Source organism: Galeopterus variegatus, unplaced genomic scaffold (assembly GCF_000696425.1).
Source record: "Galeopterus variegatus unplaced genomic scaffold, G_variegatus-3.0.2 Scaffold1890, whole genome shotgun sequence".
Taxonomy (NCBI): domain Eukaryota; kingdom Metazoa; phylum Chordata; class Mammalia; order Dermoptera; family Cynocephalidae; genus Galeopterus; species Galeopterus variegatus.
Genome location: NW_007728001.1, coordinates 161,418 through 186,088, shown reverse-complemented (window position 1 = coordinate 186,088; position 24,671 = coordinate 161,418). Strand labels below are relative to the sequence as shown.

The window sequence follows — 24,671 nt, the reverse complement described above, 5'->3', positions numbered from 1 at the left end:
CAACACTGATCAAAGAAGGAAAAAGAAGAAATCACATATGCAACAATTAGTTAGAAAATTAAATACAAAGAAAAAATATTCCACAGACGACTATAATGCTTATTTTTAACCTTTTTATTGTGGAAAATTTCAAATAGACTAGAGTACTAATCATCCAGTTTCGACACTTAGCACTTCAGAGCCACTCTTGTTTCACCTATTACCCCCACCCCATCCCCAGTGAATTATTCTGAAGCAAATCCTAGATATCAAGCTATCAGACTATTTTAAAACACTTTATTGCAACAAAATAAATATATACCAAAGATTTTCAAAATATTATTTACTCTGGGGGGGAGGGTATGATGCTTAACTGACTCATTCACAAGGCCATTACAGGTTTCTAAAAATACTTTTATAAGTTGAAATCAATGAGAAAAGGAAAACGTTCAAATGATAACAGGCAAACTATAAATGTGACATTACTGGTCCACAAAAAGAATGTGAAAATCACTTTGATTCTCAAGGACTCCAAAGTTGATAATAGATATTATATAAATGTATTTTTAAAAGAATCCACCTAAGACATTTGTGGATGACAACCTGTAATTAACCTAGATTTGGTGAGGGTGGTGATGAGGTGGGGCTGTATCTTATTTAAGGTTTCCTTCAGGAAGGGACATCTGAGTTAGGGTTTAAAGGATGTAAAGGAGTTAACTCACTGAATGGGGAGAAGGTACTCTCCAGGCCAAATGAATGTAAAGATGCTGGCTGGTGCTGGAGGAAAGAATGGAGAGGGACTTGACATATTAGAGGAACAAATAGAAGGCGCTGTGAGTGGTGAGCAAACACCAAACAGGAGAGTTGTGTTACGAGGGGCCAGTAAATAGGAGTCACATCAGACAGTCCATTTTCACCAACCTTCCCCCCCAAAATTTTTTTTTCCTTTTTGTCTTTTTTCGTGACCGGCAACGGGATCGCAACCCTCGGTGTCACACCCTCACCACGCTCAACCAGTGAGCGGACCGGTCTCTATATGGGATCCGAACCCTCGGCAGGAGCACTGCCCTCTACCGAGTGCACCACCGGGCCGGGCCCCCCCCAAAAATATATTTTTTAAAAAAGAGAAAATAAAAGGGAATCTGCGTTTTTATCACTTCTCATTTTCATTTGTCACTAATTTCAGCTCATTATCAGTTTAGCCTCCTTATCATTATTCTTCCCATCTATGCTACTCATTTGTTTTTGACCTTAGTTAAAAAATATTTTATTCATGTGTTTGTAAAATTAGAAAAAACTAAGAGGTAGGGGCCAGTGCTGATAACATCAAGGCCACGGGTTCGGAACCCTATATAGAGATGGCTGGTTAGCTCACTTGGGAGAGCCTGATGCTGACAACACCAAGTCAAGGGTTGAGATCCTCTTACCAGTCATCTTTTTTTTAAAAAAAAAAAAAAGAGGGCCGGCCAGGTGGCGCACTGGATAGTGCGCCGCTTGAGAAGCGCGGCGGCGCTCCCACCCGAGGGTTCGGATCCCACAGACCGGTTCCCGCTCGCTGGCTGAGCGAGGCGCGGGAGCAACGCCGAGGGTTGCAATCCCGTTGCCAGTCCCCGGTCCGGTACGGGGGCAACACTGAGGGTTGCGATCCGTTGCCGGACACGGAAAAAGACAAAAGACAAAAAAAAAAAAAAAAGAAAAAAAGAAAAAAAGAAAAAACTAAGAGGTAAATTTAACTGCATTATTAAATGAGTGGGGAAAAAAGGAAAAACACAAATAGAAAAGTTAAAATCATTGTTTCAAGGATGAAAAAGATAAACAAAGACACACCGAACTATACTAGAAGGGGGGTGAGGGAGAGAGTGGGGAGAGGATGTAAAAGCACTAAATAAATAGAGCTGTCAAAATCATCCTCGTAATTATCAATAAAAGCTGCTGAAGAGAAAAAAAATTTATGGACTTTCCATAATTTTTTTTCAAATTTTCTCTTCCAAGAAAATTCTCTTCTTAACTGAATCTTAGTTAACTAAAATTTAAAAATTATCTTCGCTAAAAATTCAGTCCAGGGGATTATAAATTTATTTATTTGAAAATTATTCAATTTTCTTGACCATTAATCAGTGTTTCAAACATAAGGTCAAGCATAAAGGTGTGTAGTAGGCTATACCATACAATGAAATTGCCTAACCACACATTTCTCAGAACATATCCCCATTGTTAAACAACACATGATTATATCATAAATTATAATAGAGTTTTTAAATATTAATTTTTCTCTGAATATTCCAGAATTTTATATATTTTTAATTCACAAAAAATAACTAAAAATACAAATGTTTAAACATTGTAGAGTTATGGTTTCAAAGTGATGAACAGCATATAAATTTGCTATTAAGAAGCTATGCACTCAGGGCCAGCCCGTGGCTCACTCGGTAGAGTGCGGTGCTGATAACACCAAGGCCCCGGGTTCGGATCCTATATAGGGATGGCCAGTTTGCTCACTGTAGGAGCCGTGGTGCTGATTACACCAAGCCAAGGGTTGAGATCCCCTTACCGGTCATCTTTTTAAAAAAAAAAAAAAAAAAGAAGCTATGCACTCAATTCTGATATACCACTTTGAAAATTTACTAATCAGAAAATGTCACCTTTACCTCTTCCTGTCCAAACTGCTCCATAGAATCACAGTAAACTTCACTGTCTGAATCACTTGTCAAATGCTGAATTCCTGAAACATCTTCAACATGATCATCATTTACATCTAAATATGAACAAATGTCCAGGCAGTATAATTATTCTAATAGGAAAAAACACATTTATTTCATTTTCAAAATTCATCAGCTCTATATTATCTTGATACTGAGAGACGAATTTGATTTACCAAGCCATACTTCTTTTTTTTAAGTCATCAAAACTTTAACTTTAGTTGATAGTTTTTATCTGAAAAGATTATAAAGTATTTTTTCACTGAATTTTATGATGACACTGTCCAGATGAAAGCTTACAAAACCTAATAATCTTATAAGAAAAAACTGACTACCAGCTAGGAGGTCAACTATGGGATGACCTCCCATAGCTGGGATGCAACTATGCAGGTTTGGTTGCTACACTAAGAAATAATGTTTCTTGGTTTCTCCACTGAATTGCAGCAATGTTATTAATTTACCATATACATACTATGGGTTCACCCCTAGCATCCTAGGATATGAAAAGACTAAAACTTATCTTTGCTGATTGGAGAATAAAGGCATCATATAATCAGAGGTTAAAAGAAACATCAGAAATAAAAGAAAAAATTTCTAAGATTTTATTTTAAAATATCATATGATAACACAATAAAAAATGTTTCAATAAAAATATAAAAGCTCTGGCCCTAATGCACTGTCTTTCATAACTATAAACCTTTATAATACTAATAAACCCTAAGATGTTACTAAATAAGAGATTTTTAAATTCTAAACTGCTCCTAAATATCCCAAAATTATTAAAAGAATATTTTATTCATAGAAAAGAAGCTGGACAAAGAAGTACGTATTGGGACAATACCTTGGTGAATGCAGATAGCAGTTTTTTCGGTTTGCTCTAAGTTTTGGTCTACAGGTTTTACTTCTTCAGTGCTTCTGCCATTCAGGGAAGAACTGGCATGAATGTCATTCTGCAAATCCTGACCAAAGCTGTCTTTATCATAGCCATTAGTGACAATGATTTCCAAATTCTTATGATCTTCTGATTTCTTCATCATTTTATCATCTTTTATGAGAAAATGGAGAAATTCATAAAAGTTCACAGTAGGTTAACTTCTGAATACTGTGTTCTAACATCCGGTAATCACTTCCCCAATTTACCATAATCCCTTTCAAGGGTTTCCTACATGGATTGGAGAGATGAAGTGCTCCTTGAAAAGGGGTTTATTGTATGGTGAGAGCTCATCCAAACTGTGTTAGCTTCAAAACTACTTTAGTTCCTTGTGAATCCTCTAGAATCCCTTTTAAAAAATAATCTCTCGAGGACTTTACACTCTCTTAGGCACAGGCGAATTGCTCTATGAGATCTAGCCATGCAAATGGGTCCACATAGCCAATAAAACAATCCTTAAAGAAGGTATTATTCATCACAACTTAATGGAAAGTGAAGCCAAAACTAAGTTGTGCAGGTTGATTTAGGGTCTTTCTGTCTCCCCTTTCTAAAACAGTCTTCCCATAAATCATTGGTACTATTACTAACAAGTCCCCACTAATGCAGTACTCTATGATTTCAATGTTCTTCAAATTTCCTGCTTCTTTCCTATTCTCTGGATTCCATTCTATTTTTGGTAAGATATTGAAAGCTTAACTTGTCTTCTGACTTTGGTAACACACACATATTCATATTGGAAATATTAGATCCATTAGATATGTACTACCTTAAGATAATTCCATTAGATATGTATTACCTAAAGATAATATGTATCTAATGCAGCATTTCAGGCAGTACATGTGGAGGAGTGGCCTATTCTTGTCAGCCTTCAATAAATACCTATTTCATTTATGCACAAGGCTGGCTGTCCCTACACTCTCTAGTAGAGCCTTTGGTTCACAGAAAACCTGGTTATAGGGTCAGCAGCCCATGTCCTACACATGCACTAATCTTATGCAATACCAAATCGGCCCAAATGTCTTCATATCCTTATTTAATGTAAAATTATTAACCCATTATTCAAAAATTACCATTTTCACTTTGTCCTGCTCCTTTCACTTCTATTTGGGCCTCTTCTTCCTCAGACTCAGCTCCACTATCACTGCTTTCAGCTTTACCATTAACGGTTTTGTCATTTGGAGAAGTCAGAACATTACCGAGATCTAAAATATGAAAAGACCACTTAATCGTTAATGTCATAACTTACAAATAATAATTGTAATTTATAAATAACTAACAAAATCATTTTGAATTAAAATGTTAGAATTTTACATATAATTAATAGTATTCTGGGCCGGCCCGTGGCTCACTCGGGAGAGTGTGGTGCTGATAACACCAAGGCCCCGGGTTCGGATCCCATATAGGGATGGCCGGTTCGCTCACTGGCTGAGCGTGGTGCTGACAACACCAAGTCAAGGGTTAAGATCCCCTTACCGGTCATCTTTTAAAAAAAAAAAATGAGAGTTGTAAGACTTGCTTCCTTGGATTGCTGTGAGAGTTTAATGGGATAACATAAGTAAAGTACCTGTCATATAGGACATATAGATTTAGAGATGTGTGTAAGAGTATAAATAATAGACATAAAGTAAATACAATAGCATAGATACCATTGAAATTTTCCCTGTACTGGCCAGCTGCCAAAAGAAAAAAAAAAAAAGCAATTTGATGGAAGGGAACTTGTGATGGGCAGACTGGCGGTGGAAAAGTATGTCATATTAAAAAGAAAATATATTAAGGGGGCTGGCCAGTTAGTTCAGTTGGTTAGGGAACAGCCTTGTATCACCCATATCAAAAAAAAGAAAGAAAATATATTGAATAGAAGAGTCAGATATCACAAGTGTGTACTTGATAAATTTTTACAAACTGAACACACTCATTTAACCATCACTGTGGGCAGAACCATATACTGTGTATGATTTGAATCACTTAAAATGTGCTGAGACATGCTTTATGGCCAACTTTTTTTTTAAAAAAAAAAAAAAAAAAATAGTATTCTTTTACTATAAATCTACAAATATTACACAAATAGACACATTCTTTCAATTATCAGTTTACAACAAAAATGATAAAGTTCTCTTAAATATTTTCTGAACACAGCAGAGAATAAATTATTTTTAAGCTAACATCAATCAAAATAGCAAAGTTAGAGATGAATGATCTTCTTCATATATGGTAAATGAAAAGATCCTTCCCATATGCTAGCATGCTGAAAACATAAATATAATATTTTTGGCCCTAACAACCAATACTATAGTTGGACTCCATTTTTTAAAATTTTATCCCATTATTATCTTTAGGGCTTCAGGTACATAATTTACATTTTTATGTCTTTCTGATATTTAAATTTTTTCTTAAGGCATCAATTAATGTGATCAATCACTTATTCAAACTATTCTATTGGCCAAAGTTATACCCTGAAAGTAAATACATCAGAATTTTTTTTTTTTTTTCTTAAAAGATGACCGGTAAGAGGATCTCAACCCTTGGCTTGGTGTTGTCAACACCACACTCATCTAGTGAGCCAACCAGCCATCCCTATATAGGATCCGAACCCGTGGCCTTGGTGTTTATCAGCACCGCACTCTCCCGAGTGAACCACGGGCCGGCCCAAATACATCAGAATTTTAATGTGTACATGAATCAGCTGAGATCTAGTTAAGATGTAGATTCTGAATCAGCAGGTCAAGAGTGATCTAAGTTTCTGCATTTCCATAAAGCTCCAATGTGTTCCCAAAGCTGCTGGTTACTGGATCACATTTTGAGAAACAAGGAATTCCATTTCCATCAACAATTTTTTAAGATCCTAAAGTCCTCCTCCATTGTCAAGGGTTCAAATCCCCATACTGGCCAGCCCCAGAAAAAGAAAAAAAGATACTAAAGCCTCCTAAGTGGCTACTGGCCAAGAGTGGTCTTATTCCCTAAATTTCTGGGCTTTATTTTTACTTATTCAAACGTATTTTGGATGCTTCCCTGAATCCCAAATAACATTAAATTCTCAAATCTCCATAAATCTTAAACAGTCAGGCCTAAATGAGTGGTCTTCAAAATGTTCATGGAAAGATTCTCATCATCTTTTAATTCCATTTTTCCACAAACTTGTTGAAGTACCCTCATATTCTTTTTTTTTTGGCAGCTGTCTGGTAAGAGGATGAAGTACCCTTTTATTCTTACTTGAGTCTACCTAATTAACAGAACAAAAGAATAAAAAGTCAACTCTATTGTCTATTTAGGGAATCATGGCAGCAGCATAGTTTTTGACTCTTCCATACTCTTCCCCTGACAACCAGAAAAAGCAAGAATAACAAATTTTTTTTAAAAGTGCTGGCTGGTTAGTTCAGTCAGTTAAAGCACAGTGCTAACACCACGGTCCAGGTTTCAATCTCTGTACCAGCTGGCTGCAAAAACAAAACAAAACAAAACAAACAAACAAGAAAAAAAAAATGCTACCACCCACAGACATCTTCAACAAAACCAAGTAACAGGGAATTCCTAAACCCCTATCAAATGGATGGTTGTAGAAAAGCTACTTGACAGCAGCAAAGGCAGCATCACTGCACTTCTGTGATGAGAATTATAGAAAGCAAAGGGAATTACTGACGAGCCACTCAACATCTAAATATCAAATAATGTTGATTTATTACACACCACATTAACAGACTAAAGGATAAAAGCCACATGATTACCACAAGACATGAAGAAAAAACATTTAATAAAATCCAACACTCTTGGGCCGGCCCGGTGGCGCACTGCTATAGTGCGCCGCTTGGGAAGTGCGGCGGCGCTCCCGCCGAGGGTTCGGATCCCACATACAGACCGGTTCCCGCTCACTGGCTGAGCGAGATGCGGGAGCAGCACCGAGGGTTGCGATCCCGTTGCCAGTCCTGGTCCGGTACGGGGGCGACACTGAGGGTTGCGATCCGTTGCCGGACACGGAAAAAAAAAAAAGACAAAAAAAAAAAAAATCCAACACTCTTTCATGATAAAAATGTTGAAGAAACTAAGAATACAAGAGAACTTCCTCAATCTGATAAAGGGCATGAAAAACTCACAACTAGCATCATACTTAATGTTAAAAGACTCCTAAAATAAGGAACAAGACAAAGATGTCTGCTTTTGCTGTATCTACTTAATACTGGACTGAAAGTTCTAGCCAGGGCAATTAGGCAGCAAAAAGAAATAAAAGGCATATAGATTATAAAGGAAGAAATAAACAATCTCTGTTTCCAGATGACATACTCTTGTATATAGAAAACCCTACAAAAAAACTATTAGAACTAGCAAACAGTTCAGTGAGGATACAGGATACCAGATCAGTACACAAAAATCAACTGTATTTATAAAAATTAACAATAAACCACCCAAAAATAAAATTAGAAAACAATTCAATTTACAATAGCATCAAAAAGAATAAAATACTTAGGAATATATTTAATAAAATAAGATATAAGACTTATACACTGTGACAAATCATTGTTGAAAGAAATTAAAGATCTAAATAAATGGAAAGACATCCCATGTTCATGAAATGGAAGACAATATTGTTTAGATGGCAATCCCCAAAATGACATACAAATTCATTGCAATCTCTATCAAAATCCCAGCTGGGTTTTTTGCAAAAATTGACAAGCAAATTCTAAAATTCATATGAAAATGTGAAGTATCAAGAATACCCAAAACAATCCTGAAAAAGAATGAAACTGGAGGAAAACTTACTACATAGGTATATTCTGAAAAAGCCCACATGAAACTGATAAGTCTGTTCTACTGGGCCTAAATGGCTACTTTTAACAAGATGCTTTGTTTTAAAAAAACAGTTAAGATTGCAAACTGGCTTGCAACTTGGCAATATCTTACAAAATTACAAGCACCCATCAAAAACTTCTAATTCCATTTCTAATATTATTTCTTACAGATATACTTCCTCATATGTAAAAGGACATATGTACAGGTTACTCTCAGCAGAACTTTTTGAAGATCAAAACAGAAAATAAGGGCTGGCCCGTGGCTCACTTGGGAGAGTGCGGTGCTGATAACACCAAGGCCAAAGGTTCAGATCCTTATATAGGGATGGCCGGTTAGCTCACTTGGGAGAGCGTGGTGCTGACAACACCAAGTAAAGGGTTAAGATCCCCTTACTGGTCATGTTTTTAAAAAAAAGAGAGAGAGAGAGAGAGAGAGAGAGAAAACAATCTAAACATCCGTCAGAATGGTTCAGGTTAAATAAATTCCAGTGCGGGTCCACAATCCCTTGCTTAACATCTTGGATCCAGATAAGTTGTGAAATCCCAAGTTTTCTAATTTTGCAAAGGTCATATTGTACATATACCATATGGTGTATTATGTAACACCCCAACAGAGTCTAAGGCAGATAGCTCCCTTACTTAAAAAAATAAAAAAATAATTAAGATTTTTGCAGCAAAACATGAATAGTCACACTAAATACAATAAGGATTCAAAATAGACTCACAACATTTCAGGTCAAGTTTTCCTCCTCAATTAGTTCATGTCAGGACAGATTTTGCTGCCAAATGAGTTACAAAAAACCCTTTGGTTTTCAAAGCTTTTTGGATTTTTAAATTATAGCTAAGTAATTGTGGACCTATGCTTTTATTACCATTATTTACTCTTGTCTTATAACTAGTTGTTTAAATATCAGCCTCTGGCCAGTAGGCTGAACACTAATAAGGCAGGTACAGACTTATTTCCCTCTGCATCCTAACAACATGCACGGCTCAAAGAAAACGTTTAATTTTCTGAATTAAATAAGCATGAGTTATAAGGAGGACTATGTGTTAATATTTGACTCCTCTAAGCAAATCAGATATAGAATGGTCTGATACAGAATTATGCCCAGTAAGCAGTCACTATCAGTTGCATATGGTTTATTACCATGACAGATACAAACTACATGGCCTTATTACAGAACAGGTAGATTACTGTTGTGAAATGCTGCAATTTCTGTCAATTATTAAAAGATGCCTTATAAATAAGGGTGCCCAGAAAAAAAAAGAAATGCCAGGCTGATTTTTATTTAAAGTATACCCAATTTTCATTTAAATTGTATCTTGTCATTTCACTCTTTCTAATAAAATTTAAAGAGCAAATGTTTATAGTCAATACCAGTATATTTTGTATATTTTATTAAACTCCTACTAGTATGCAAAATGTAACCCTCTTAATCCTTTACTGAGAACATGAAAACAAAATTCCAAAAAAAAAAAAACAAGAAAAGTGAATTCAACAATGTCTTGTTTTAGCTTGCTATGCTATAGTTAAACCATACTATAAACATATCCATTTTTAAGTTAGCTAGAAAATCATTTAATCCACAGTATTGCTAATAACTTATAAAGCAAAACTAGAAAATATGATCCCCCAAAATAAAACCATGAATTCTGTTATAATTTTGTATATACTAAGTGAACCAATTGGCATATATATATATATATTTTTTTTTTTTTTTTAAAGATGACCGGTAAGGGGATCTTAACCCTTGACTTGGTGTTGTCAGCACCACGCTCAGCCAGTGAGCGAACCGGCCATCCCTATATGGGATCCGAACCCGGGGCCTTGGTGTTATCAGCACCGCACTCTCCCGAGTGAGCCACGGGCCGGTCCGCAATATACATTCTTTTTTTTTTAAAAGATGACCGGTAAGGGGATCTTAACCCTTGACTTGGTGTTGTCAGCACCACGCTCAGCCAGTGAGCGAACCGGCCATCCCTATATGGGATCCGAACCCGGGGCCTTGGTGTTATCAGCACCGCACTCTCCGGAGTGAGCCACGGGCCGGCCCCAATTGGCATATTTTAATTACTTAACACTTAAGGGTTAAAATCTTAAGGGTTTACATCATGTTGTAAGGAGATTGGGGCTGTGGTGATTCGGAGGATCAGGAATTTCCATCTAGAGAATCAAGTTCATCAGGAAATCGGCAAGATGAAGCCCTGTCCTGCTCCCAAGCACCCTTCCACCAAGGGCCTCCTGTGAGGGCAGATGAGCCACCACCCAGAAATTAAGGGAGAAATTGCTAAAAAAGATGACAAGGTGCTGTCATTACTAAAAGATGCGTATGTTGATTCCAGAGACCGTGTCTTTACCATACAGGTAAAAGATGCAGAAACACCTCAAAAGCCAAAGGAATTCAGGTTGCTTTATATAATGAATATTAAGAATATTCCCAAAGGTGAAATTCTGCTGTAGAGGCATTAACACTCTCGATAATAATAAACTTTATCCAGAAACATGGACTACTGAGAAAATAGCACAAGAATACCAGTTAGACCAGAAAGTTGTGAATTCTCTTAAATATTTGTTACTTTTTTTTTTTTTTTTTTAAAAGGAGGACCAGTAAGGGGATCTTAACCCTTAGTTTGGTGTTGTCAGCACCACACTCAGCCAGTGAGCTAACCAGCCATCCCTATATAGAATCCGAACCCACAGCCTTGGTGTTATCAGCACCACACTCTCCCGAGTGAGCCATGGACCGGCCCTTATTTTTTTACTTTTGAAGTCAAAATCTTTCTTCCTAAAGACAAGAAAGCAAAACCAAAATGAAGAAAATCATGAAATTACTTTTCCTATGTGTATTCTATCCCCATGTCCTATTTATTTCTTCATTTTTAGCATAGTAAATTATATAAATTACCAAGTATTTAATGCTCCCTTAAAAAAATAAAATAAAACAATAGTTTACAATATTTTGAAACTTCCTATAATGTGTCTGCTTGGAATGAAAATTCCTGGGTAACAAATCCTTATAAGTTATATAAATTTGTGTAGAATTCTTTTGGCAAGTAAATTTTAAACAAAATTTTTACATGGATTTCATTATTCCTACCTTCTAAATATTTAGAGATTTTCTCCAGTCGGGCTGGCATGTGAAAGTAGAAGAAAAAATTAGACATGTAAATATTAACAAATGCAAAGTACATCTGTTGCAGAATTAAAAGATGGGTAAAATAGTCGAACCTGAGGTTAAATCAGAACTCCTGCCACTCTTTTTGTCCTCTACAATTTCATAAAATGGACCTATGACGTGCAGCAATTCTTCAACTTTCTCAGTCATCGGCATAGTTTCAAGAATCTGCAATCAAAAGAAACAAATACAAATGAAATAAACTATTAGTTTGATCTACACTATTATCAAATAATCAAATATTTCCAGTTTATTGATAATTTTGAGATTTGAAGTTCATTAGTAATTAATAGACTCTCTAAAGGATCTACATTAATTATATACTTACTGTACACATGCTCTTAGAAAAGTTTCATCTTTAATCTTTTATATTAAAGATGTAAAGTGTTTTCATTTTGTAGACTATTTTACATAACCTTCATGTTAAATTTTATACAATAATCTATAGGTTGTACCTTAAAAACTAGGGCTTTAATTAAATAAAACAGAAAACTGTGAGGTTAGAATAAAATTATGAAACCTGTTCTTTAACACCAAGGTAGTGTTTCTAAAAGGGCTCAAAAGTGAAGTAGGAAATGATAACCACTTTCAGACACCTTAACTATGAGTCAATTTAGAATCATCAAATTCAAAGAGCAAGGTAAATTAACTGAAGAGGCATTCAACTAAATAGCCGTTAACTAGTGACTAATCAAAGAAATTAAAGTACTTAGATATGTGGAATAAAAAATTTTTATAGATACTAAAAACAATAAAGTTAACTCTATGTGTGCTGATTAGCAAAATCTCTCTAATTTTTTTTCTATAATAGTCTCTACTTTTATAGCAGTTTTAGGTTTACAGAGAAATTGAGCATAAAGAACAGATTGTTCCCATATCCCACCTCCACCCCCTACCCCACAGTATCTCCTGTCATTAATATGTTACATTAACGTGGTATATTTTCTAATTTTTCTTTACGGGTAAAAAAATTGCTGCACGGTATGTTTCTAGAGTCCATAAGCTGCATGGACTCTAGAAAAGCAGCACCCAAAGCACAGTATTGGTTTTACTTATTTACTTTTTTGGCAGCTGACTGGTAAGGTGATTCAAACCCTTGAGCTAACTGGCCAGACTTTGTTTTCTTTTTTTTTCTTTTCTTTTTTCTTTTTTTTTTTTGGTCTTTTTTCGTGTCCGGCAACGGATCGCAACCCTCAGTGTCGCCCCCGTACCGGACCAGGACCGGCAACGGGATCGCAACCCTCGGTGTTGCTCCTGCACCTCGCTCAGCCAGTGAGTGGGAACCGGTCTGTATGTGGGATCCGAACCCTCAGTGGGAGCGCCGCTACGCTCTCAAGCGTCGCACTGTAGCAGTGCGCCACCGGGCCGGCCCCTCTTTTTTTTTCTTAAAAGATGACCAGTAAGGGGATCTCAAACCTTGGCTTGGTGTTGTCAGTACCACGTTCAGCCAGTGAACCAACCGGCCATCCCTATATAGGATCCAAACCCGTGGCCTTGGTGTTATCAGCACCGCACTCTCCCAAGTGAGTGAGCCACAGGCCGGCCCTCTTTTTTTAACAATAGGACATATACATCCCTTCTGAATCAATCTACAAAATACAATTAAAAGTAATTACCATTACAGAGCAAAAATGGAGGATACAGGGAAGACTCAATTTTCATTTATACTTCTTTTACTGTTTAGATTGGTTTTTTTGCATTTACATAACATATATTACTTTTATTATTAAAATGAACGAATTTGTTGTGTTTTCTTTGGTTTTTTTTTGTCCTTTTTGAGACCGGCTGCACCGCGCTCAGCCAGTGAGTGCTGTGAGCGCACCGGTCATCCCTATATAGGATCCGAACCCACAGCGGGAGCGCTGCTGCACTCCCAGCGCTGCACTCTCCTGAGTGCGCCATGGTCTCGGCCCGAATTTGTTGTTTTTAAGAAACCAAAACCCATTATCTTTCTTGTATATTTTTTCAGCTTATACACAGTTTTAAAGTGGTTACTTTTATGTGGAAAACTCACAGCAACTCTGGACTTATTAGTCACTCTCCCTGCTTTACTGTTTGTTTACTTCCTACCTTCCACAGTACACTGTAAGCTCAATAAAAGGGTCATCATCTCTTTTTGTTCACTCCTGTATTTCTACTGTCAAGCACATAGAAGGTATTTAATAAACAATCTAGTTTAAAACTCTCAAATTCTTGTTCAAACAACATGCTTTTATTTCTAAACCAGATAGAGGATAGATCATCAGTAACTCTGATATGATTTTGAACTGAGATTCCCATCAACACCACCATCCATCGTGTGTATGGCAGGGGAGGTTGCTTTTTTTTTTTTTTTTTGTCTTTTTCAGTGTCCGGCAACGGATCGCAACCCTCAGTGTCGCCCCTGTACCAGACCGGGACCGGCAACGGGATCGCAACCCTCGGTGTTGCTCCCGCGCCTCGCTCAGCCAGTGAGCGGGAACCGGTCCGTATGTGGGATCCGAACCCTCGGGCGGGAGCGCCGCCACGCTTCCCAAGCGGCGCACTATCCAGTGCGCCACCGGGCCGGCCCAGGGGAGGTTGTTAATGAGAGAAATTATACATAATAAACTATGTTAATGATAACTGGTTTTAGTAATTATAATTTAAATGCACAGCTCATAGTAAATTATCTAATTGCTATTCCTATCAATGGATAGGAATGAAAATGCTTTAATCATAAAATTTCTTTTTGCTAAAGGAAATATTTGTTATGAGGCCGGGGCCATGGGGGCACATTTTTATAGCTTATTATAGATATCTAATTTATAATATACTTGGACTGTAATAATAATTCTGAGAATTAGATTCAAACCAAAATTGAAACCATATGGTAATGTTTACTTTGGCATGACCAAAGTCACAGCTAATAAATGGCAGAGATATAAACCATTACATAATAATATGATAAAACATTATATCAGACCCTTTATACTATCCCACACTGCCATAATATAAAGACTTGACCTAGCAGAATCTGATAAGCCAACCATATAATATGCCATCCTGACGCCCACTCAACACCTCCTCCTTTGATCCTTCTCCAAAAGAGATCTTTTAGCTATCTCTCTATTAAAGCTTATAAAAAAAAATCTTTCTCAAATTTGTCCTTAAATAAGCCTACTCCATTCAGTGTTTGGGTTTCTCATACCTCATAAGATGAGAGTGAAGTGTGGAATCGAAATGTCACAACTAAATAAATGGAGTATGTACTGGCACTAAGCAAATATAAAGAGTACTCGTTCTTTCAATAAGCTAAAATTTCAATAGTCAATATAGTGAGAACAGGAGTGGTCATGGCAAGACATATCTAGAATTTAAGACGTTGCTTTCTGAAGAAGAAACTTTAAAAATAAAACAACTAAGAATGATTGATAGAGTTTGGATGTGTTGTTCCCCTAAAACTCATGCAGAAATCTGATCCTCAATGTGACAGTATTGGAAGCTGTTAAGAGTCATGGGGGCGGATCCCTCATGAATGGATTAATGCTCTCCCTAGGTGGGGGGATTAATGAGTGAGTTCTTGCTCTATTAGTTCCCGTGAGAGCTGGTTGTTTAAAAGACCCTGGCACTCTCTCTCTCTCTTTCTCCCCCTCTCTCTCTCTCTCTTTCTCTCTCTCGCTTCTTCTCGCCATGTGACCTGCTTGTATCCACTGGCTGCCTGCCGCTTTCCACCATGAGTAGAAGCATACTGAGGTCCGTGCCAGATGCAGCTGTCCCAGAACCATAAGCTAAATAAACCTCTGTTCGTGATAAATTACCCAGTCTCAGGTATTTCTATTATAGCAACATAAACGGACTAAAACAATGAGCTTAGCTATTTGCAAAATTCTCTCCCTGATGCCAATACTGAAATTCAAGAAATAGCACACATGCACGCACAGACGAGGTGGAGTTAGAGGGACACACACAGACAAGCAGACACAGGCAAATCTCAGTCTAGGTAACTACTACTTACCTTCAGAGAAGATTTTTTTCTAAAGTTATAAGTGAATTAAGTTAATTCAATATATTGCAATCTATCCAAATGACGAATGTTCTAACAGAAATGTTTGATAAGCTGCATGGACTCTAGAAAAGCAGCACCCAAAGCACAATAATTTCTCTAGGTTTATCAAGCACTTCCTCAGTGAGAGACATTTTTAGATGATAAAAGCATACTGGAAAGGTACATATATATCTTACTAAAGCAAAGACTAAATACCTAAAGCTTTTTTTTTTGTCCAAGATGATCACATTTTTTAAAGCCATCCAAATCCCACTGCTGTACTCTCTGTTCAAGGTGTCTCAGCAATCACTAATTCAGTCTCCCAAGTGCCTCTGACCTTTTGAGGACTGTCCTAGATGTCAGTCCTCAGTATGCTGACCACTAGAAAAGTCTATCATAAGAAACTGGCATTCTGGTTTTTCCCTCAACTTCCAAAAGATGGTTATCATGAGTCAAACCTTAAAACAAAAGTCAACTGTCAATGCTCAGAGAAATCCACTGTTCGACACTTGTACAGCTATGGACGAGATCCTTGGCCATGGAAACTTCCCGGTTCCATCCTTTACGAGACCCTGCTCTACTCTTCCCTCTATTGCTGTGATTATCCCAATCTGTTAGAAATCTTGAAATAACTAGTCTGCAGTCATCCTGGGACATTTCTATATTTTCTCAATATCTCCCAGTGATTCTAATATGCAGCCAGGATTGAGTACACTCACCTCTCTTTAAATACAGCAGACATAATGCACATTATTCAAGTGTTGGCTGAATACTCCAAAAATCCCCATAAGATAGGCTCTTACATTTGTAGAAAAGATAGAATTTTATACTTCCCTCTGATTATGAATCAAAATAAACCTTCTTTAAAGAAACATGGATTTTGGGCCGGCCCATGGCTCACTCGGGAGAGTGTGGTGCTGGTAACACCAAGGCCACGGGTTCGGATCCCATATGGGGATGGCCGGTTAGCTCACTGGGTGAGTGTGGTGCTGACAACACCAAGCCAAGGGTTAAGATCCCCTTACCGGTCATCTTTAAAAAAAAAAAAAAAAAGAAAGAAAGAAAGAAACATGGATTTTTTTCCCCCAAATCACATTACTTACTCTACTCCCTCAAAGCTAAAACTATATTAAATTACATTAAAAGAATTTTTGATTCCACAACTTTTTCAGTGATAGTTTACTGGACAGTTTACAAATTACAAAAAGCAATTTTCTATAAAACATTATCCATTATACAATATAAGTTAAATAAGATTTCTGAAACCCTTGAATGCAAAGACACATAATGAGATTTATACTCTAAAGAGTAATTCTAGGGCCAGCCAGTTAGCTCATTTGGTTAGAGGGCAGTGTTGAAGACACCAAGATCAAGGGTTCAGATCCCTGCACTGGCCAGCTGCCACCACCACCCAAAAAGAGTAATTCTAAAGAGCAATAGCCAGTGATTTATGAACCATATTTAACAACATAATTTAATGACTGCTTTGTTACTAAATTATTGCAATTAGAAGAAGTCTCAGGGCTGGCCCATGGCTCACTCAGGAGAGTGTGGTGCTGATAACACCAAGATCAAGGGTTCGGATGCCATATAGGGATGGCCGGTTAGCTCACTGGGTGAGCATGGTGCTGACAACACCAAGTCAAGGGTTAAGATCCCCTTACCGGTCATCTTTAAAAAAAAAAAAAAAGAAAATGTCTCAAATTCAATAATCAAATCTTTGGAATAATGTACTATCCCACCAGATTATTTAGAAACATGCAGTTTTATCTACTGATAGCCATAAAGCTAAACTATAAAAATAATTCAAAATAGTGATCAAATTTTCAATCTACAAATATCTTAACATTTTTCAATTTTACTCAAAGTTTACTATAAGCTACATTCACAGTAAGAAATGAAATTGGAAAAGTCTCAATAAAAACAGTGCATTCTTACTGAAATCCACAGTCACTAGAAGCATTTTAAGACAACAAAAAGGCAGCAGTATAGTTTCAATCTTTCTTGGTGAAAAAGTAGAATATATAATATTTCACCCCCTCCCACTTTAAACTGTGACTATACCATTAATTAATAAAATTGGATAGAAAAAAATGGGTAGATTTTACTCAATGTGTCAATTCAACTTTATATTATAGAAGTGTGTCCTAAAAATTATAATGATATTTAAGATAAAGAAAAAGGAATAGTTATTAAACCAAAAAGGCTTCAGATTATCTCTCTCTGTGCTTTGGAAAGGCTCCTTTGTTACTGTGTTATTAATATACTTAACAAACAGAAGAACTCAACTCTGCCCTCTGTTGTAGATTAAGTCCAATAAATAAAAATTGTGAAAATGTAACAAAGGGCACAACTTTGAGCAGTGTAGAAGAGATTGAAAAAGAAAACAACAAAAAACTGGTCTGAATCTACGAAATAGAATTACTACAGAGATTCATACCATCAAACCATCAGCAAAAATACTATTCCTTTTTAAAGATTTCACAACTTCTGATCCATGTCCAACATAAAAATGGCCCTTTATAAAACGTCTCTAAGATCATTTTCTTACCAGCCCCATGGTCTAACCAACTGGGCTAACTGGCTAGTCCATCTTTTTATAGTTTCCCATTTCTGTCAAGTAATTTGAAGCTTGTGTTTTATTTCATCATATTAGGCATAGTTTTATAATCTGCTTGGTAATTTCTTTCTTTTTTTTTTTTTTTTTAACAAGATGACCGGTAAGGGGATCTTAACCCTTGACTTGGTGTTGTCAGCACCGCACTCTTCCAAGTGAGCTAACCAGCCATCCGTGTATAGGGATCTGAACCCATGGCCTTGGTGTTTTCAGCACCATACTCTCCCAAGTGAGCCACGGGCCAGTCCCTTAAGATCATTTTCAATATCCATGATTTCTTCATAAATTTGCTCCTCAAAACAATGCCTTGGACAGACTTAAAAGAGAGGCTTAACAAGGAATGCTTCTCCTTAAGAGTTAGCAGAGAACCTAAAAGTATACTTATCTTACTCTACTTCTGAAGGAAGCATTCACAGAAAAATGCTTATTACTGAGAAGTCCAGTGATGACAGTATCTCAATTTATGTGTCAAAACTTGTATGAGAATGTTGTTGGGCAGTCTTGTTAACTACTTCTCCTAAATAAAAAGTTCCAAAGTAGAAATGCTTTCAAGCCAGTCCAGGTACTTCCCAGACTCCTAAGTAAGGGACAACAGTATTTTCAAAGATTTCTATTCCTACACTTTTTCCCGGAGTTGACTATGAAGATATGGAAGATGAAAAAGAAAATAATAATAAATAAAATAAAATACCATATCACCACAATGTGATGTATCTTAAGGAAAAAACACTTACCTTAAGATGAACTTTAAAGAAGCACAAAAAACCATAATAAAGTCCATAATCTAGATTCTATAGTATAACATACAGTACTGTGATCTCCTTGTTCCTTAAATGAAGCACCTAATTTGTCTGATAACAAAATCAAATTAGAGCTGCTCTGAATATTTTTATTTCCTACTGTGAATTATCTTCCCTACCTTTTTCATTTCTTCAACATATGCAATCATGGCTTCCTCTTTGGTCATATCACCCAATGAACTCCAAGCATCCCTAGAAATGAAAATATCCAAATAATGACAAAAAGACACCTGATTTTCAATTGCTCAGAAAACAATTTATAGCTGATGCTCTAGGATCATTAATGTAAAACAGGCTCTACTCAAAGCCATGTTTTGTTTTCAAAGGATCTCTTTAAATGCACCACCTTGAAGAAAACCATCACAGCAAAAAATTGCAAATTAATAGTATTTAAAACTAATAAGTATATATATAAAACCTGTCTATCTTTATATTAATAGACCACAGAACCTACAGACTATTTGTAAATATTTGCTAAGAACTCTTTAAACATTTTTATATCATTATAAAGAATAGGAATAGAAATGAACAACTTAGAAGACTACATGAACTGTCATAGGCATGTTTTAAATGAAGAAAAGCTTGGTTAAAAGTTTCAATTAATTTAGGGCCGGCCCGTGGCTCACTTGGGAGAGCGTGGTGCTGATAACACCAAGTCAAGGGTTAAGCTCCCCTTACCAGTCAGTCATCTTAAAAAAAAATTTTTTTTTCCAATTAATTTAAATAAGAGCCTAAGTTGTACACTTGAACTAAAAATGAAAATGGTTTCTTACTTCTGAAGGAATGAAAATGTGAGCAGCAAGAAATTTTTAAAGCCCTAAATAATAAGAACAGTCCTTTGAAATTTTGCCTAACATGAAAACCTCTCTTTTTATATATTTTGCCCAGAAGGAGTCTAATTCCACCAATGTAAATTCTAGGGGAAAAAAATGAAGTAAATAATTTTCTTAAAACATACAAATTAAACAACATTGCTATTTCATTTAACCTATTACTTTATGACTATTCATTAAGATCTTAGAACAAAGTACAGTACTAAGAAATCTTCAAACAAGTTTATAGCACTTTCCAATTCAGGACGAAGAAATTTAGCATGAAAATGCGTGGCTCTTGGTTAGAACATAGTGTTGATAACACCAAGGTCAAGGGTTAAGATCCCCACACCCACCAGCTGCCGAAAGAAAAGAAAAAGTGTAGCTCTTTAAGCATTCTTCAACAATTAGCATTCTGTGGTCATAAAGAACAGTCTAAAATTGACTTTGTCAGACATTTGTAAAGTCTTCAATAAAATTTAAGAATATTAAATGTTAGTCAATTGGGAAAATGGCACAGGTATCTTGATAGTTTATAATTCTCTTAAGTATATTAAAAATCGAATTTCTCGAAATGAAAGTTTAGATAAAAAGTTAGTGTGGCAGTACCCAGTCATATTCGTAGTTATTTATTATATTAAAGGATCAAAGCAAACAGTGTCACCTGACAAGCAAAAGTCATTATTTTTCTTGGCAGGTAAAAGAGCCAGTTAAACTTTGTATTTTTAACTGAGTTTGGAAGTTGTTCTTTGCTTAAAAAAATATTTTAAAAGAGAAGGAAAAGAAAAACTCCATAAAAAGGAAAGATTAACAAAGATAAAAGATAAAAGTTTAAAAGATTAACTTTTTATCTTTTATGCACTTACCCTTTTTGGTTTTATTTTTTTCCTCTCTTCCCCAAGATTTTCCCATTTGTATAAAATTGTGTTAAGAGAACTTCAAGGATTAAAAATTGTATCCAATATCTAGGAAACTTTATGCACAGAATAATATACATCCATATAAATAACAGCCATATATGATAATTATGTCATTAAAATTAAAATTCTTTCATAGCTCTCTGTATAAAATTACCATTTATATCTTCCAATAGGATCCCAGAATCCAGGCCTTGAAAGTTTACAGGGTCCTTCAGTTGCCTGCTTATAGAAGCTATAAAACTTGAGCATCATTTCATTTGTTGGCTGGAATGAACCTATTGAAAAAATATATTAAATACAGATCACCTAGAGAATACAAGTGATATGGTAAACTTATAAATTAGCTTAGCTACTAATAGTGATTTTATATTTTATTAATAATTCAGATAATAATTTATTGTACCTTATAGAAACAAAAATTATGGCTCTGTTAATTGCTTCGTTCCTTTGATTTCAGAAAACTCTGAGATTTTAAGCTTTAATAGCAGTGCATAACAGTTCAATAAATAAAAGAATAAACAAACTTACTGTAGGTGAAATCAAAATAACTGGCAAATGTCACTTAAAAAACAAATATATTAATATGTAGAATAATTGTTATTATGCAACTATAAGGTATATTTATTCAAAGCTTGTGACAAACCAAAATTGACTAGCATAAATTAAAAAGTTACATGTATACTCTGGTTAATAAAATTTCAACAGTAAGAAATTCAGCTCCTCTTTGCCAAATTTCAGTTTCTCAGTTGATAAGAAACATTGGCGTAATAAACAGATAATATGTAGTAAACAAAACCTAGCAGTTTATAAAAGCTGTGGAAATCACAAAACAGACAAGCTGAGAGCTGGTATTTCAAGTTTGGCCAAGAGTGCATGACTAATTCCAAAATCACAATAATAATTATCCACATACATTACATGCAAATTTAGGAGTATCTATTAGCTACAGTGTTTCAATGATATAGTCCTTCTTTATACAGCAGAGGGAAAAAATGGAGAAATCACAGTTAAAAATGGTTACCAACTTAAATAACACATATCTAAATTTAAAACACCAAGCCTCATCTCATAGTATCTTCAGTGAGCTAACCAATTAATATTTAAAAGTTTACTGGCTTAGGTGAATGACATTCACATTGCAATGGATTAAAACAAAAAAACAGAACATTTACTGAATGCATTCTATTGGTAAGGCACCAGATAAAGTTATGATCCCTGTCCTCAAGGTGCTCATACATGATATATTTGACATATACATTTGAAATATTATCAAAGAATCTAAATTTCTAAAGGCCAAGTTCATACCAAACATAGATTCATTATTTATTACCTTAGGCCTTAAACAAAGATTAAGCAACAAGTAACAAAAAATCTTAAGATCTTACTCTTTGCAAAGTAGTTTAGGACAGATCAATTTAAAAGTAGTATTACAGGGCCAGCCTGTGGCTAACTTGGGAGAGTGTGGTGCTGATAACACCAAGGCCATGGGTTTGGATCTTTATATAGCGATAGCCGGTTGCTCACTTGGTAGAGTGTGGTGCTGACAACACCAAGTCAAGGGTTAAGATCCCCTTACCAGTCATCTTTTTTTTAAAAAAGGTAATAAATAAGTAAATAAATAAATAATGTCTGAAAACTTCCCAACCATGATCAAACACATAAAATTACAAATTCCAAAAACTGCAAAGTGTGAACAGGATAAATATGAGGAAAATCACACCTAAACATATCATAGCCAAACTGATAAAAAACAAAGATAAAGAGAAAAATCTTGAAAGTAGCCAGAGAAATGACACATCAAATACAACAGAACAACTCTAATGGCGTTTCTTCCAAGCTGCAAAGAAGGTCCAATATGAGCATACAAAAGATAAAACTAGTACAATGGAATAGAAAAAAAAAGTAGTAATATATATTTATTAAATTTTAAAAAATCTTTTCTCCTCCTTCATATCAAAAGTTTTAAAAAGCCTTAAATTTTAGACTTAATGAGTATATGCCACCAGACATCTCCATCCCAGATTTTGACATATCCAAATCCGCAGTCATTAAGTGACAAGACTTTTGTTCTCAACAATAAAAACTACTTAAAATCTGGATGATATATTTCTGTGGGTTTGAAAGATCAGCAGGTAATTAATTCACACTCGATACCTCCTCTTCAATTACATTCCTTTTCAACAGAGAAAAAAGTAGGCTAACTAAGCAAGACTAGAACCAGAAAAAAGGTTAAAGGAGGTGAGGTTTAGAAACTGGGGCCTCAGGCCTCCGTAGGAGGCTTCTTCAGCCCAGTGCACGTACCATTTTTCGGCAAACTCTGGATCACCTTCACGGCCGCCTCAAACCTGGTTTCATGCACGGATCTCGTGTCCGCCATCTCCAATCGCCAACGCCGTCCCCGATCCCAAGGTCTGTCGGCGGGAATCAGGCAGCAGCAGCACCAGCTTTCCCAGGAGCCTGCATGAAACTGGAACATGGAGCGCAGCCGCGGATCAACATGCCCCAAAAGGAGGAGGACCAGGAGCGAAGGTGGCCAGTTCCCCTTTGCCCTGCCCTATCCAGGCCACACAGACCGAGGTGGCCCGGCTCCTTCCTCCTCCCCGGGGCGTGACTTAGGCCTACAGCCCAGCCCGCGACAACAAAAAAGCAACTCACCGAGAGGAAGAGCATCTCTAGCAGAAGGCCGAGGGAGTCCGGCCACCGGTGGTCGCGGAGCTGCTCTCCCACCCAGAGGAAACTGGCGGAGCAGCCACACCCCCCATTCCGGCGGGGTCGGTCTGTCTGTCCGCGCCCTCCCCACGGCCCCGCCCCAGAGTCACTGGAGGACCCACTAGCTGCCGTCGCCGTGCAGTAAACCCCACCCTGCCACCCAGCGGCCCCGGCGATGACGCCTGCTGTCCGTCAGTCCCCAGAGAAGGAAAGGGGGAAAGGAGAAGAGAGACGACCGTCCAAGGGACCACTGCCCCTGAGGGTCCAGGGAATACCTTGCTGGCTTTTGTTCAGGCGGGGGAAACCGAAGCCGGACCAATATGTCCGCGCCAGCGCGGCTGGACTGGCGGAACGTGCTGGGGACATGGGGTGCACCTGGGCCCAAGTGGCGTGCGTCAGTACCACTGGGCAAAAAAAATTGACTCCACGGTCCCCAGAGCTTGCCCTCTCTTATGATAAGGTTTGAAGAAGGTGATGGGACGTAAGCAAAGCAAAGGACTTTAGATCCGGACAGGCTTGGTACTTGGACCCAGGGCAAGTCCCTTAGTCTCTCCAGTGGCAATCATTATACCACCCTAAAGGACAGAGGGAAGGATTAAGGATGCTGGGTGGAGGTGTTTAGCAGTGCTTGGATGCTGGGTGGAGGTGTTTAGCAGTGCTTGGCCTGCAGGTCTTCGACAGCTTTCGCCGGCCCGAGGACGTCTGAGCAGCAACCAAAGGAGAAAGCGGTCGTCTGCTACCAGAATGGGCCGGGCGCTCCAGCTGCCATCTCTTTAATAGGAGAGATGGAAGCATCTTTTAATAGGATCCGATTTAATAGGAGACTGGGAGTGGGGGAGGGGCGAGCGAGGAACCGTTATAGATCGTCACCCCTAGAAAAGGGTACCCTGGGCCTTCACCTTCCTAGCGCACTCCCCGCCCCCACGTCCTTAGGCATTTGGGAAGTGCCCCCAGGCCCAAAGTTGGTGGGGCAGCTATGGGTTGAGAGGGTGGCGTCTGAGGCCCGGAAATCTCAAAGTCGCCCGGTTGGGAGAGTCGTTTCTGTCAGTTTGGGATGGGTTAGGAGGATTACTACTATAAATCTAGGCACGGACCGTAAGTTACTCTTCCCTCGGAGCCGCGGTGCCGGCATTTACCTTGTTATTGCCGGGCAAGGCCTGTCCGGTAACGTTCTCGACGCCCGCCCCTCGCCCTGCCCCGCAGACTTATGGGAAATGTAGTCCATCCCCCTCCCACCCACC

The 24,671-nt window shown here is 37.4% G+C and overlaps 1 protein-coding gene and 1 pseudogene across 1 annotated transcript in view; one reads left to right on the top strand and one right to left on the bottom strand.

Moving 5' to 3' along the window:
• Positions 1-23,474, bottom strand: part of ACBD5 (acyl-CoA binding domain containing 5) — a 48,521-nt gene extending 25,047 nt beyond the window's left edge. Inside the window, exons 1-8 of the mRNA XM_008579463.1 lie at positions 23,377-23,474; positions 23,023-23,188; positions 20,876-20,996; positions 19,109-19,181; positions 11,620-11,734; positions 4,680-4,811; positions 3,520-3,723; positions 2,628-2,734 (exon numbers count right to left, since the gene is read on the bottom strand). Coding sequence (XP_008577685.1) covers positions 2,628-2,734; positions 3,520-3,723; positions 4,680-4,811; positions 11,620-11,734; positions 19,109-19,181; positions 20,876-20,996; positions 23,023-23,188; positions 23,377-23,391 — 933 coding nt within the window. The 5' untranslated portion in view covers positions 23,392-23,474. The remainder of the gene's footprint in view (positions 1-2,627; positions 2,735-3,519; positions 3,724-4,679; positions 4,812-11,619; positions 11,735-19,108; positions 19,182-20,875; positions 20,997-23,022; positions 23,189-23,376) is intronic.
• A 131-nt stretch (positions 23,475-23,605) lies between these two features.
• LOC103595930 overlaps positions 23,606-24,671 on the top strand; it is a 51,913-nt pseudogene continuing 50,847 nt past the window's right edge.